The sequence below is a fragment of the Engystomops pustulosus genome, chromosome 1 (genome assembly GCF_040894005.1).
Source record: "Engystomops pustulosus chromosome 1, aEngPut4.maternal, whole genome shotgun sequence".
Classification (NCBI taxonomy): domain Eukaryota; kingdom Metazoa; phylum Chordata; class Amphibia; order Anura; family Leptodactylidae; genus Engystomops; species Engystomops pustulosus.
In genome coordinates, this window is record NC_092411.1 from 193548558 (window position 1) to 193560909 (window position 12352).

The 12352-nt window shown below is 40.1% G+C and overlaps 1 protein-coding gene across 1 annotated transcript; it reads right to left on the reverse strand.

The window, feature by feature from the left end:
* Positions 1-6622: 6622 nt before the first annotated feature.
* LOC140070423 (uncharacterized) lies at positions 6623-10118 on the reverse strand. Its single transcript, XM_072116942.1, has 7 exons — positions 9976-10118; positions 9821-9888; positions 9614-9640; positions 9060-9227; positions 8142-8165; positions 7428-7577; positions 6623-6994 (listed from the first exon to the last, which is right to left on the reverse strand). The coding sequence occupies exons 2-7, from the start codon at positions 9872-9874 to the stop codon at positions 6779-6781; spliced, it is 639 nt and encodes a 212-aa protein (XP_071973043.1). The 5' UTR covers positions 9875-9888; positions 9976-10118; the 3' UTR covers positions 6623-6778.
* Between the last annotated feature and the right edge of the window lie 2234 nt (positions 10119-12352).

The window sequence follows — 12352 nt, forward strand, 5'->3', positions numbered from 1 at the left end:
TGGCTAAAGAAGAAGGGGGGAAAGGAAAAGAGAAAAAACAAAAAGATAAATTTTATGCACAAATGCTGTCACTTCTTTGTTGATTTTTTGCAGATATGACAACTTTAACTCACCGACTTGAAAACACTTCTACCAGAGGATTGCTGTAAGAAATGAGAATTCACGATAAGCACAGTAATGAAGCATTATTCACCAAGCACGATAATCAACTAGTCACTTGGGAACAGACAACAAAGACAAAAGCATAAAAATGAAAAAAGAAGAGAATCCCACGACACAGTTTTTGACATGCAGGTCCACATTTTTTTTATACTTCACAAAAGACTTTAATTTTTCACAAATAGGCACTGTAATAGCACTATTTTTGAATTGGACTCGAATGCGTATCACTTAAAGCTCATATAAACTGTATACAATTCATATATTATAAATTCTATAATTGATTTACCCATTTTCATGTACTGCACACCTCTATATATATATTCAACATGCTTTCTCCATATGTACCCTCCTGCTTCATACTCCCCTGCACAGACAGACATAGCACTTACATTAGCTGCATGCAGAATATCACCATCCAACAATAGAGCATATATTAGCATTGCTCAATGCATGTTCTTTCTCCACTAAGCAGAGTCCAATGAAAATGACTCAGTTCAAGCACTAAAACAACACAGTTCCCTTTTTTGGACTTCCTGACATGCTGCACATATCACTAAATTGGTCCTAAACAATGTGCACGGACTTACAGGCAAGACTTCATCACCCTGGCAACACACACGCGTGGTGGGGGCGGCCGGGGGTGTGCCGGCCGGGTCACGTGAGACGGACGCAAGCAGGAGGTGGAGGATTGTGTCCGTCTCGCGGGACTTCGGCCGGCGCATGCGCGGTCAGCCCACCCCACGCCAACAACCTGGAACATACAGCGCCCACACACCCACATCTACACAGGTGAGCCCCTCTTAGCAAACCCACTATTTAGGATAAATACATCATCCTACACCAAAAACATTTACCCCTGAGGAAGCCAGACGCTGGCGGAACGCGTGGGGAGCTGAGCCCCTATCCCTCACTATTGGACATGGTGACATTCTACCTCTTATACATTTAGGATTATTTCCTACTCGTGCTGCTGTTATGACACTGTTTCAACAGAGTTAAGTATACTTACATAACCAGTAAGATACTCTATCATTCACACTTATATCATCCACAGCTAGACATCACCACCAATAGGCATACCTGGGGATAGGCAGCTATAGCATGAACTGCAGACAACCCAAGCAGTTCATGCTTAGGTACAATCACACATCTATTGTGCTTTTTAAGTGTTTTTAAATGTTTGTTAAGTGTGATATTTTTTGAGACAATAAACATTTAATTTTTTAATGGCATAACAACTATTTGTGCATTTTTAGCCATTTAGATGCAGTTCCCCTCTTTCTCCTTGCAATTTATGCAGCCACTTTATTAGGTACACCATGCTAGTAACGGGTTGGACCCCCTTTTGCCTTCAGAACTGCCTCAATTCTTCGTGGCATAGATTCAACAAGGTGCTGGAAGCATTCCTCAGAGAGTTTGGTCCATATTGACATGATGGCATCAAACAGTTGCCGCAGATTTGTCGGCTGCACATCCATGATGCGAATCTCCCGTTCCACCACATCCCAAAGATGCTCTATTGGATTGAGATCTGGTGACTGTGGAGGCCATTTGAGTACAGTGAACTCATTGTCATGTTCAAGAAACCAGTCTGAGATGAGTCCAGCTTTATGACATGGCGCATTATCCTGCTGAAAGTAGCCATCAGATGTTGGGTACATTGTGGTCATAAAGGGATGGACATGGTCAGCAACAATACTCAGGTAGGCTGTGGCGTTGCAACAATGCTCAATTGGTACCAAGAGTGCCAAGAAAATATTCCCCACACCATGACACCACCACCAGCCTGAACCGTTGATACAAGGCAGGATGGATCCATGCTTTCATGTTGTTGACTCCAAATTCTGACCCTACCATCCGAATGTCGCAACAGAAATCGAGACTCATCAGACCAGGCAATGTTTTCCCAATCTTCTACTGTCCAATTTCGATGAGCTTGTGCAAATTGTAGCCTCAGTTTCCTGTTCTTAGCTGAAAGGAGTGGCACCCGGTGTGGTCTTCTGCTGCTGTAGCCCATCTGCCTCAAAGTTCGACGTACTGTGCGTTCAGAGATGCTTTTCTGCCTACCTTGGTTGTAACGGGTGGCGATTTGAGTCACTGTTGCTTTTCTATCAGCTCGAAACAGTCTGCCCATTCTCCTCTGATCTCTGGCGTCAACAAGGCATTTCCGCCCACAGAACTGCCGCTCACTGGATGTTTTTTCTTTTTCGGACCATTCTCTGTAAACCCTAGAGATGGTTGTGCGTGAAAATCCCAGTAGATCAGCAGTCTCTGAAATACTCAGACCAGCCCTTCTGGCACCAACAACCATGTCACGTTCAAAGGCACTCAAATCACCTTTCTTCCCCATACTGATGCTCGGTTTGAACTGCAGGAGATTGTCTTGACCATGTCTACATGCCTAAATGCACTGAGTTGCTGCCATGTGATTGGCTGATTAGAAATTAAGTGTTAACGAGCAGTTGGACAGGTGTACCTAATAAAGTGGCCGGTGAGTGTATATGCGGCCGCAAGTTTGCGGCTGCACATACATCCCCCCAGAGGGCCATGTGAATGAGACCTAAGGGTGCAACCACACGTTTCCAGATGCTGTTTTTGCACCCTCAGTGTACACTCAGAGCACTGCAATACCATCGGTCCCTCAATGGCCTTCACTAAGCATATACTTCGCTAAGGCTGAGGAAGCAGGAGAGAAAGTTGTAGCTTGCTGTGTCTTTCCATCATGTGTTTTCCTATAGGACATATACAATGCAGACAGGGGCAAAAGGATGCCTCCATCTACGAGTGTATGTCTATTGTGGGGAATCACTCTGGTAGACGCTAGGTAGTAGTGCAGGAAGCAGGGACACATACAGGTTATAGTCCAAATCAAGTGTTTTATTCACATTCAAACAAGTTCAATTCAGCCTCAGCATAGGCAAAAACAAATCCTATGCTTCTAAGGGTGATGTCACACATGGCGTTTTTGGTCCGTTTTTAGTCCGTTTTTCCCAATTATCTTAATAGATAAACAGGTTGTAAGCAGCCAAACGCATGGTAAACTGCCAAAAACGGACTGAAAACGGATGTTTAAAAATGGACCAAAAATGCCATGTGTGACATCACCCTAAGTACTGTCTAATACAATAGCAGGTCCCTCTCTATACATGCACCTGGTGGCCAGGCACACGCTCTTGGCCAGCAAAATATCTTGAGGCACTCAGTTATCTTTCCTGTATGAACACAGTCCGGCATTCAGCCTCACCTACTGCTTCTGGCCTGGAGTCTATATCAAGCTCTAACCAGTCCAGTGACCTGCAGAAACCCAGAACCGAAACCGTATGGAGAAGGCGCACCTCTACCCAGGGGCGTACCAAGCCTGTCTGCTGCCTGAGACGAGCAGTAGAGAGACGCCTCCCCCCTCGCCATGTAGTAAAAAATGCATACAGGTGCCGCCATATAGTATAAAATGCATACAGCGTACCACCATGTAGTATAAAATGCATACAGCTTACCGCCATGTAGTATAAAATGCATACAGCGTATCACCATGTAGTATAAAATGCATACAGCGTACCGCCATGTAGTATAAAATGCATACAGCGTGCCACCATGTAGTATAAAATGCATACAGCGTGCCGCCATGTAGTATAAAATGCATACAGCGTATAACCATGTAGTATAAAATGCATACAGCGTACCGCCATGTAGAATAAAATGCATACAGAGTGCCGCCATGTAGTATAAAATGCATACAGCGTGCCGCCATGTAGTATAAAATGCATACAGCGTGCCACCATGTAGTATAAAATGCATCCAGCATGCCACCAACTAGTATAAAATGCATACAGCGTATCACCATGTGGTAAAAAATGCATACAGCGTGCCGCCATGTAGTATAAAATGCATACAGCGTATCACCATGTAGTATAAAATGCATACAGCGTACCGCCATGTAGTAAAAATTGCATACAGCGTGCTGCCACGTAGTATAAAATGCATACAGCGTATCACCATGTAGTATTAAATGCATACAGCGTACTGCCATGTAGAATAAAATGAATAGAGTGCCGCCATGTAGTATAAAATGCATACAGCGTGCCACCATGTAGTATAAAATGCATACAGCGTGCCACCATGTAGTACAAAATGCATACAGCGTGCCACCATGTAGTATAAAATGCATACAGTGTATCAACATGTAGTATAAAATGCATACAGAATACCGCCATGTAGTATAAAATGCATCCAGCATGCCACCAACTAGTATAAACTGCATACAGCGTATCACCATGTAATATAAAATGCATACAGCATATCATTATGTAGTATAAAATGCATCCAGTGCGCCACACATACATATATACACACACATACATATATACACATATATACACACACACATACATATATACACACACACATACATATATACACACACATACATATATACACATATATACACACACACATACCTATATATACATATATACACACACACACACATACATATATACACACACATACATATATACACACACATACATATATACACACACATACATATATACACACACACATACATATATACACACACATACATATATACACATATATACACACACACATATACAGCGAAAGCCGGGAGAGCGAAAGCATGCGGGGAGTAGGGGGCGGCAGCACATTGGCGGCCGGGAGCATGGTGGCAGACAGAGCACTGGAAAGTGGTGCTGGTGCAGGCCGGCAGGGGGGGGGGGGGCGGAAGCTCGGTGTTGGCTGCAGCAGGGGGCGGGCGCAAAGTGCCGGCAGCGTCTGGGAGCAAGGTGCCGGACGGTGCCGCCCCCTCATTGAGCAGGAGGCGTGGCAGGTGTGCCCCTGCCTCTACCAGCCTACCACTACTCCATTATAAGCAGGCCCAGTACGGAAATAACAAGGTCTCTATGCTAGCTAGTCCAACATAGACTAACAGACTGCTCCTGCTTACCACCTGTATGCATTAACCCTTAGATTACTGCAGACAAATCCAGGGCTTTTACTACACACCCTTCATTAGCCTGTATGACAGATACCAGTTCTCCCAAACAACACCTCTCATTTTCTCACAATATGTGTATACACTGACCATATACAAAAGACCTGATGTGAATGTAGCCTCAGTGTAAACCTCTATACAACTGAAGAAAAAAAGAGTCCAAATAAATGTTAATTTCTTTGCAGGACCCTTTATGTCTTATGCTTCTTCCCTAATATATTCTCTACTTTTTACACCGCAAACTTTGTAGAGCAGGCATGTGGCCATTTGTCTTCCAGCTTAACAAGCTAAGCATGTCAACTCCAGTGTGTAAACTGTGTAATTGATTTGTTTTTTTTTTGTTTTTGTGGCAAATAATTTTTTATTTTTTTTTTAAATGAAGCTTTAGTAGTTTTCTTTGACACAGGTAAAAATAGTTTGATTGTGTTGATGGAAAATGATGGTGTTGATTTGATAACACAACTACGACTCCTAGGACAGGAGTACACATAAGGACATATGAGATCCCATAAATCACAACAACTGTTTCCTTTAACTGTTTATTACACTTCAAATGAAAATACCAAAATGATGTTTATGTAAATGAGATACAGAGGAAAATTACAGGTAAAACATATAGGTAGTTCATTCTATACAGTTCATTATACATTACAATCAAGTATGAATGCTTGCAGCAGAAGAATCTGTATCTCTGCATTGCACAAGACACTGGAAATTGCATACATGTCCCTAGTGTTATAGAAGTAGTCTGTAAAGGAAGTGTTCATCAGCAGCCCATACAATAATCATTTATATCCATAATTTAAGTGAGTGCTCCTCACAACAGCCGCAGCACCAGCACTTTATGACAGCTTGGTGTGTGCAGCTTTTGGTGACTCTTGTCAGGATGTATGAATTGTGTTGTATTTTGATGCCTTCATATAAATTGCCCTTTATGTAATGTTTTTACAGCCCTTTTTAGACTCATAATGCTGCTATCATGCTTTTTGCAGCTCAAATGTCATTTCTTGGGAACCACAGTGAACTCAATTGATGTATTATTATAGGAGTTAGAGCTTGTAGACTCTTGCAGAAGTTAAGGAGGGGAAAGCTATGGCTGGCTGGATTGCTGAAAACATAGAGCAGTGGTGGCGAACCTTTTAGAGCCTGAGTGCCCAAACTTCAACCAAAAGCCACTTATTTATTGCAAAGTGCCGGCGCAGAAATTTAAGCAGTAATTTATTTCTCCTTGTTCATTGACAACCTTCAATCGTTCAGCCTCCTAAGGACACCAACGCAGTTGAAAAGAGGAGGGCAAATTAGTCTATCATTGTAGGAAGATTCTGTAGGAAGATTCTTTGAGTCCTGTCTGGTGAACTTCATGCTGGGGTGATGGCCTGGGTGCCCACACAGAGGGCTCCGAGTGCCACCTCTGGCACCAGTGCCATAGGTTCGCCACCACTGACATAGAGTGTTACATTATACAGGGCAAGGCATCTCTGACATTGGATCATATTTGTGTTCTGAGCAGCTTCACTAAATAATTACATTGACAGAACAGAAATCATTCACACAAGTAGAAAAACATAGGACAGCAGAAGATAATGTGATGATGGATTTTCATACTCAGGGCTCAAACACAGGAGTTGTCCTCTCCTCTGAGCTTTCTTCAGAAGTGTCTGGATCTGCTGTAGTTGCACCAAGGATTGCTTGTAGTAGGTTCTTCTCAGTTGTATGCTCTTGGCTGTCTTCTTCTGAGCTCTCAGATGGGTGGGACTGGTGACTAGTGCTCTCAGTGGTCACACTTTCTTCAGAATGATGTGAGGAGCTTCCATGTGCAACCTATACCAAGAAAACAGTCTTTCATGATTCCAGTATTTTATGATTGTGTGTAAGGAAATGGTATTGGTCAATATATTTTGGTGAATCAATAATGATCTGAAATCTCCAAGGGAAGGTGGTAGCAAGTGTTTATCAACTTTTCAGGACCTCCACAACAATAACTTAGTGTTCATTATAATTTAATGCAATATTGTGTTGTGCAGAGGCTGGGTAGTTCTTTGTAGTTTCTTTCCGTTTCAGCTAATTCATACAACTCTTGCATGATCCTTATCTAATTGAGAAATATGTCTGAAAGCCTCAGAGATATCAGCTAAAAATTGTTGAAATCCGCCAATTTTGGCAAACTCGGACGCTTTTCATTTGATGTGTATGGGAATACTTTAGACTATAGAATACAAGAAGGCACCATATGTAAAGGTATTTAAAGTCCTACCTGATTCAGGGAACGTCTACGACGACGAAGTAAGTTATCCCTTGTCTGTAGAACAGTTGTGCCATCAGGAGTAGGGGCAACACTGACCTCTTCTGATGAAGAGTCAGGGTGAGAATCAGATAAACTGTGGCTTTCGATTGAGTTTGTGTCCTATAACATAGATAAAACAGTATACTTTTTTACTCAATTGTTCTTCTAATGTAGATGTTTTCCCCCTATTTGTGTGGAATTTAAACACTGGCCATGAACAGTATGTTTTTGATATAGGGAAATTAGACAATCAGGCTGTGAATTCCTCTTGTTACAGGGCTTGATATGAATGGTGATAACCTCTATACAGTGCTGTGAAATATGTTGCTGCTTATGTACTTATGAACTTGAAATAAACATATGCGATACAATTAAAGTTGGAATTACAATGTGTTATAAATTCTATATAATAATCTGACAGGGTGATTCAAGCAGCATGTTAATAATTTAGTATGAATGAGCGCCACCACATTATGTCAGAAAGAACTAGCACATCAAAATCTGCATAGTTATATAAAAAAAAAAAGTTATTCCTCGTTTGCATAATTATTTCATACACTGATTGCATAATTTGGCCATTATGGCAGATTTTTTACTAATCATGTATATTGATTATTTTGTATTATGTTATTTTACATATGCTTTGAACACTAAGTAAGGTGAATAGGAAAGCATAATACTAACCTGGTGTGAAGATTCTGAAGAAGACTGGAAAAAACAAGAACAAAAAGATTTTACTGTGGGCCTCTTGAAGGACATCTACCATCAGATTTACTGTAGACTCCCCAAACTTCCACAAACTTCCATGCATGTTCTTCTGCAAAGTCAATGGCTCTGTTTTCCTTATGTAAGTCTTTTGTAAAAGTATATACATGTTCCATTACACAAGTAAAACGGTGCCATTTGCTTTGGAAATGAACAGGGAAGGTTGGGCAGTCTACCATAAGTAAATCTGATGGCATATGTTCTTTACATTGCATACAAACTCAAATATGCTCATAATACTATCTTGCCATCAAGCAATCACAGTACAGCATTTTAGGTACCCTTACACATCATAATTATTAGTGCTGCAGAATTTGGATAGCATAAATTAAATTTAAATATCTATAGACATTTTTCAAATGTGTCTACCCAAGAGGCTTTAAGATGTAACAGTTCTACTTCTAACGTGAGCCTTTTATGTGATGCAAAATACTGTACTTAAATGAGTTATTTAATCCTTGCTGATCAAAGTGAACACTGATGTCTCTTAAAACATCTAATTGGTGAGTGTGCTGACTGGCAGACAATCATTGATCTGATAATGTATCCCAATCTCACACTTTCAAGTAAGCCTACTAAAAGCTAACTTGAAAAAAAATGATGTCAAACTTCCCCAAATATAGCACTCAGCGAATGACATTGATAAATTTGTCACTGAAAGTTAATACCCTTTAGTAGTAAGCATTGGTATTTGCAGGGCATTCAGTGCAGTTTTATTGTATTTGTTGACTTTTAATTTACCGTATGTATTCATTTGCTTATTTATGGTTCTGATTGTTTATATGTATCTGTATTATCAATTATGTAGTGTAATAGTAGAAGTCTAGAAAACCTTACCCTGATTGCACGTCTGCGACGAAAGCTATCTCCTCTTGCAAAATTGTCTGTAAAGATAGTCTGAGCTGTTGCCCCATTCACAGTTGGAGCTGTTCTGGAATGTTCTTCTGATGATGATGAATCTGGATGAGAATCTGATATAGATGTGCTGTGGCTCTCACTGGACTCCTGAAAATACAACAATATATACAAGTAGAACACTTGTCTAAACTATTTATAATTCAGTTCTTTTTACAATGGTAAAATACCTACTAATTCAAAGACAATGGCATCGCAGTATTAGACCCTTGGATGATAATTGCTTGCCAAGATCTTTACTGTTTATGATTATTGTACTGTACATTATATATTCTATATGTTACATATGGAAAAGCACTCCAACAATTAAAACATCCTCAAAACAAATAATAAGCCATGTTTTAATCATAGGTTTAGAGGTAAAATTACTTAATTGTTGGATTTTAATAATAGATTATATGCTGCTTAGATGACACCCTAAGCTTTGCTATATCTTTAAGGCATCTGGAAATCTAGCAGCGGTTCTAAAAACCTACCTGATGTGAAGAATCTGAGTTTGAAACCTGTAAAATAAAAAAAAATCTAGTAACTGAATGTATTGCTTATAAACTCCATTAATTATAATTAAAATATGGTATAAAATGAGGACTAGAATTACAATCTCTGAACATAGAAATTTTGTATGATATTTTAAATTTCAGTATCTATGCAACCATTATATGTATACGGATAGATCTACTCACAGGCAGTGTGCAGGCCATGCCTATAAGGCAGACGATGAACACAGCAGTTTTCATTTTCAGCTTTGTATCTATAACATAATGAGATTATTTTATCATATTGAGATAGATTGTTCCAACATGCTAAAATATAGCAATATACTCTCTTTATGCATTACCTTGTCTGCAGTGTAGATGATGCAGCAAATCTCAAGGAGCTCTTCTCCAGTATTCAGCAGTGGATTGTGTGACAAGCAGGAGCAATGTTGTGCTGTGGAATTGGCCAGGTCTCGGAGATTTTAAACAGTGCCCAAACACATTAGCAGCCAATCAGTACGAAGCAAGGGTTGTGACACCATGAGGTTTCTGACCACCTGATCTGCCCCCACTCACCCACACTTCCCCTTGGTTTTGTGGTTTATGGTCAACAGACTGCGAAGGCTTCTGCACTAACATTACTGTTTATCTACAGTATAATTAGTTGCTTTCATTCAGATGCATACTATTTAGCAATATGTAGGAAGTTTAAGCTGTGATTTGATTCTGTTTTTCTGAATAGACTACATTGTGGTCTAGAAATTTACCTGTCTAGATCTCTGGATATACTTGTGATGAGTAATAGAAACTAATGTTGGCATTCAAGGTCAGGTCTGCTCAATTAGAATTAGTGACTAATATAATTCTAAAAAATTATCGAATAGCCCCAGGAAATTTCTAGCATTAACCTATTATATTTAGATTAGTCCTATATAGTATTGGAGTAAATATTTTACACATAAAACATACTGGGCTTACTGGCTACATATGGATGTGGGACAGGTTTACAACGATGGTTACTAACAATGAGATGCAGGCTACAAACACAGCTACAGACCCGTTAACTGGGGTCTTGGGGAGATGCTGGTTTATCCAACAGTTTAGGGCTGAAACTAGCTTTATCTGAAGGGGCGCACTACACTGCTCCGGCAGTGCTGGTGCTGGCGCTTTAGTCTGCCTGGTATCAGTTACCTCTAAAGCTGCTTGATACTGCGTTCCATTCACCTGGTGTTAAAACACGGTTGGCTGTGTTGGAGGCGTTCACTAGCCTGCTCATCTGACAGTTTGAGCAGACACATATATATAAGTGGCCTACTGGAGGTCATTTTCTGGGTGTCTGGCACGACTGCTCCTTTTCCTCTGTTCTACTGGGTCCTATAGCAGATATCTGATTGGGACCCCCTTTCCCCTTAAAAATATACATATCTCAACTCACACATGTTTATACAATCACACACATTTATACACTCATACACACATTTAGACACTCATGTATATATGTAAACACGTATACATACAGTGTATACACATATATTATATATGCGTCATATTATAACACATACTGTATATACACACCATACACAGCATATACACAACAAACACAAACATACGGCATGTACACATCATATGTACACGCAATTTTTTTCCCTAATAAGCCACCTTCACGCCTATAGGATGTGAAGGCGCATTAAGGGGGGGTGGAGGCGGCTGAGCGGAGGCCCTACTATCGGCACACCTGCGCAGGTGCTGCAGCCGTCGAATTTTCACATGGGCCTGGCGTAGAAATAAACTCTGTGTCGTACCCCATTGGCAGGGCGTATGATAAATATCCCCCATAGAGCATATACACATCATTTATACACCTCCATACATATGTCTCTACATATAATGGTATTAGTGAAATTTTTCATAGTAAGGGGGTTTATGAAGATACTCTTATATGGGGTAATAGAGGATGGAAAGATGACTATTTTTTGCATGAATTCCCCTTTTGGACTAATAAAGGGATTAAATATATGGGACAAATTTTCCATAACCAGGCTCTCAAATCATGGCTAATGCTTAGGGAGGAATTTGGATTGGGAAACCATGATCTATTTAGATATTTTCAGTTGAGGCATGCCCTAAGAAGTCAAGTGATGGATATGAACCATGAAAAAAATCCAGTAAACGAGTTTCTAAAGAACTGTGAAAGTTTGGGGAAAAAGGGAGAATGGCATCTATATATGGGAAACTCTTAAGAAAGAAATTTGAAACCCCCTGCTTGACTCCACTTCATAAATGGGAGAAAGAGTTGGGTGTAAATGGATTAATAGGGATTGAAAATTGGCAAGATATTCTAAAAAGTATACCAGAGGTTTCATTTAACCCACAGTTGAGGATAATGCAGTTTTTTATTGTTAATAGGCTTTACTATACTCCTTACCGACTCTCTAGGATGTACAAGGAACACAACTCAAAATGTACTAAGTGTGGGGAAGAAAAGGCAGACTTTGTCCATTTGTTTTGGAGCTGTGCTTATATTCAAGAATATTGGGAAGGGATTATTGAGATTATAAATTTAAGACTCAATTTACAAATATTCTGTGATCCAGTACTATGTATATTTGGTAATCAGGGAACCTCTAAACTAGATAAGAAAGAAGGTAGGGTAAACAAGCTTCTATGTTGGGCACGGAAAGTTATTCTCTACAAATGGATCTCAACGGACCCCCCAAGGGTGAGGGATTGGATTGTTTA

What these genes read in the sequence shown, in the direction of transcription:
- LOC140070423 (XM_072116942.1), bottom strand. Translation starts at nt 9,874, where the DNA reads ATGAAAACTGCTGTGTTCATCGTCTGCCTTATAGGCATGGCCTGCACA. An exon ending in ACTCAGATTCTTCACATCAG is followed by an intron (nt 9,228 to 9,613) that starts GTAGGTTTTTAG and finishes TTGTATTTTCAG; the next exon opens with GAGTCCAGTGAGAGCCACAG. An exon ending in GTCGCAGACGTGCAATCAGG is followed by an intron (nt 8,166 to 9,059) that starts GTAAGGTTTTCT and finishes TGTTTTTTCCAG; the next exon opens with TCTTCTTCAGAATCTTCACA.